The sequence below is a fragment of the Macaca thibetana genome, chromosome 5 (genome assembly GCF_024542745.1).
Source record: "Macaca thibetana thibetana isolate TM-01 chromosome 5, ASM2454274v1, whole genome shotgun sequence".
Lineage (NCBI taxonomy): Eukaryota > Metazoa > Chordata > Mammalia > Primates > Cercopithecidae > Macaca > Macaca thibetana.
The window spans coordinates 54,670,284-54,673,212 of record NC_065582.1 but is presented as its reverse complement, the minus strand read 5'-3'; the positions used below and the strand labels follow the sequence as shown (position 1 = coordinate 54,673,212).

Sequence of the window (2,929 nt, the reverse complement as noted above, 5' to 3'; positions counted from 1 at the left end):
ATTAGAAATATGTTGTTATTATAAGGTACTTGCACTACTTCTGAAATTGCATTTAAAAGCAACCACTAAAAAAATGAAATAAAAATAAGCATAGTTGATACACTAAGAAGAGAGAAAATGGAATCATATAAAATGCTAAATTGAACCTACAAAAAGCAGAAAAAGAGAAGACAAAATAGGAACAAAGAACAAGGGCATCAAATAGAAAACATCAAACATGATAGATATTAATGTGACTATATCAGTGAGTACTTTAAATATCAATTGTCTAATAACACTAAGTTAGAAGACAGCAATTGTCAGGGTGAATGAAAAAGACTCAACTATGTGTTGCTTATAAGAAATCAACTTTAGGAATGAGTCCGCCGGATCGGTGACTGCGGAGAGCTAGGTGACCCCTGGCCGCCGCCATGATGGGCCGCGAGTTTGGGAATCGGAGGCAGATGCTGCATGTGATCTCCTACAGCTTGTCACCTTTTGAGCAGCGTGCCTTGCCGCACTACTTCACCAAAGGAATCCCCAACGTGTTGCGCCGCACTCAAGAGCCTTTCCTTCGCATAATGCCTCCGTTTATAGCATTTTATCTTATTTATACGTGGGGTACTCAAGAGTTCAAGAGATCCAAGGGGAAGAATCCAGCTGCCTATGAAAATGACAGATGAGCAATGCATCCGGATGACAGTTCCCTATCCTTGAAAGACCTTTCTCTGGAAGAGGAGTCTGCATTGTAAGGTCTTAAAGACACAATACACTTCCTATAGTCTGCAAAATAAAAATAAAAATAAAAGAATAAAAATAAAAAGAAAAGAATAAAACTAAAAAGAAAAAAAGGAAATCGACTTTAAATATGAAGACACATCTAGATTAAAAGTGAAGGGATGGTGAAAATATGCCATACTAACACAGATAAAAAATCAGTAGTCACTATAGTAATGTCACACAAAACACACTTCAGAGTTAGGATAATTATCAGGGATAAGAAGAGGCATTACAAAATGATAAAAGATTGACTCTCCAAGAAAATAACAATTCTTAAGGTATATGTATTTCACAGAATGCCAAAATACATGAAGCAAAAGCTGATAGGACTGCAATGAGAAATAAATGAATCAATTACTATAGTTGGAGACATCATCACTTCTCTATCAAAAACAGATAGATCCAGCAGGCAGAAAACTAATAAGGACATACTTTAACTCAACACCACCATCAGTTAACTGGATGTAATGAATATCTACAGAATAATTCATTCAACAATGCAGAATACACATTCTTCTCAAACTTACATGAAATTATCACCAAAATAGACCATATTTTCAGACATAAAAGACAACTTAACAAATTTAAAATAATAAAGATCACGTAATGTCTACTCTCAGATTATGATTCAATCAAACTAGAAACCAACAACAGAAAGATAGCTGGAAAAAACCTCTCAAAGTACTTGATTAGAAGACATACTCCTTAATTATACAATAAGAATACAATTCTTAATTGAAGAAGAAATTTCAACAGAAATTTAAGGTATTTTGAACCAAATAAAAATTAAATACAACTAACAAAATGTATGAGATTCAGTGAGAGCAATGGTTAGAAAAAAATCGTAGCATGTAACAGAAAATAAATTTTTAAAAATCAATTATCTACATGTTCACCTTAGGAACCTAGACAATAAAATAACAAGTTAAATTCAAATAAAGCAAAAGAAAAAAAATTAGAGCCAAAATTAAAGTAAAAATACAAAATCAATAAAGAAAATCTGTAAAATAAAAATTGTGTTTTTTGAAAAAAAAGTATACAATTGATAAGCTTCTAGACAGGCTAACTTTAAAAAAACAGAGAAAACACAAATTATGACTAACAAAAGTGAAAATGGTGCCACTACTGCAGATCTGATGTACATTAAAGAAATAATAGGCCGGGCGCGGTGGCTCAAGCCTGTAATCCCAGCACTTTGGGAGGCCGAGGCGGGCGGATCACAAGGTCAGGAGATCGAGACCACAGTGAAACCCCGTCTCTACTAAAAATACAAAAAATTAGCCGGGCGCGGTGGCGGGCGCCTGTAGTCCCAGCTACTCAGGAGGCTGAGGCAGGAGAATGGCGGGAACCCGGGAGGCGGAGCTTGCAGTGAGCCGAGATCGCGCCACTGCACTCCAGCCTGGGCAACAGCGTGAGACTCCGTCTCAAAAAAAAAAAAAAAAAAAAAAAATAATAAAGGAATACTACAAACAACTTCATGCCCCACAATTTAATAACACAGATTAAATGCACTAATTTCTTGAAATAAACAATCTGCTAAAACCTACCTAAGAAGAAACAGACACTCTGAATAGGCCTATATCTACTAAATAAATTAAGTCAATTATTAATAACATTACAAAAAAGAAACCACCAGACCTAGATGGTTTCACTGGTGAATTCTACCAAACACTTAAGTGAGAAATTATAAAATACCTTCCAGAAGATAGAAGCAGAAGGAAAACTTCCTAATTCATTCTATTGCTATGTAACCAACACCATCCTAACACCAAAACCAGACAAATATATTACCAAAAAAATCTAAAAACCAACATCTCTTATAAACATAGATGGCAAAATCCTCATCAAAATATTAACAAATTAAACCAAAAATGTATCAAAATAATTATACATTATGACCAAATGAGATTTATTCAGGTATGCATGGATGGTTCAACATTCAAAATTCAATTTATATAATCCAATACATTAACAGGCTAAAGAAAAAAAAGTACATAATCACATCAGTAGATGCAGAAATAACATTTGAGAAAATTTAACACCTATTCATGATAAAAACTCTCAGCAAACTAGGAATAGAGGGGAACTCTCACAACTGGATAAATAACTTATAGAAATAATCTATAGCTAACACTATACATAATGGCGAGAAACTTGAAGCTTCCCGTAA

General features: G+C 34.1%; 1 protein-coding gene across 1 annotated transcript; it reads left to right on the top strand.

Annotated features, from left to right (window-relative positions):
- The first annotated feature begins 413 nt into the window (after positions 1 to 413).
- LOC126954793 (cytochrome b-c1 complex subunit 8-like) lies at positions 414 to 662 on the top strand. The gene has a single exon (XM_050790671.1). The coding sequence runs from the start codon at positions 414 to 416 to the stop codon at positions 660 to 662; it is 249 nt and encodes an 82-aa protein (XP_050646628.1).
- The last annotated feature ends 2,267 nt before the right edge of the window (positions 663 to 2,929 follow it).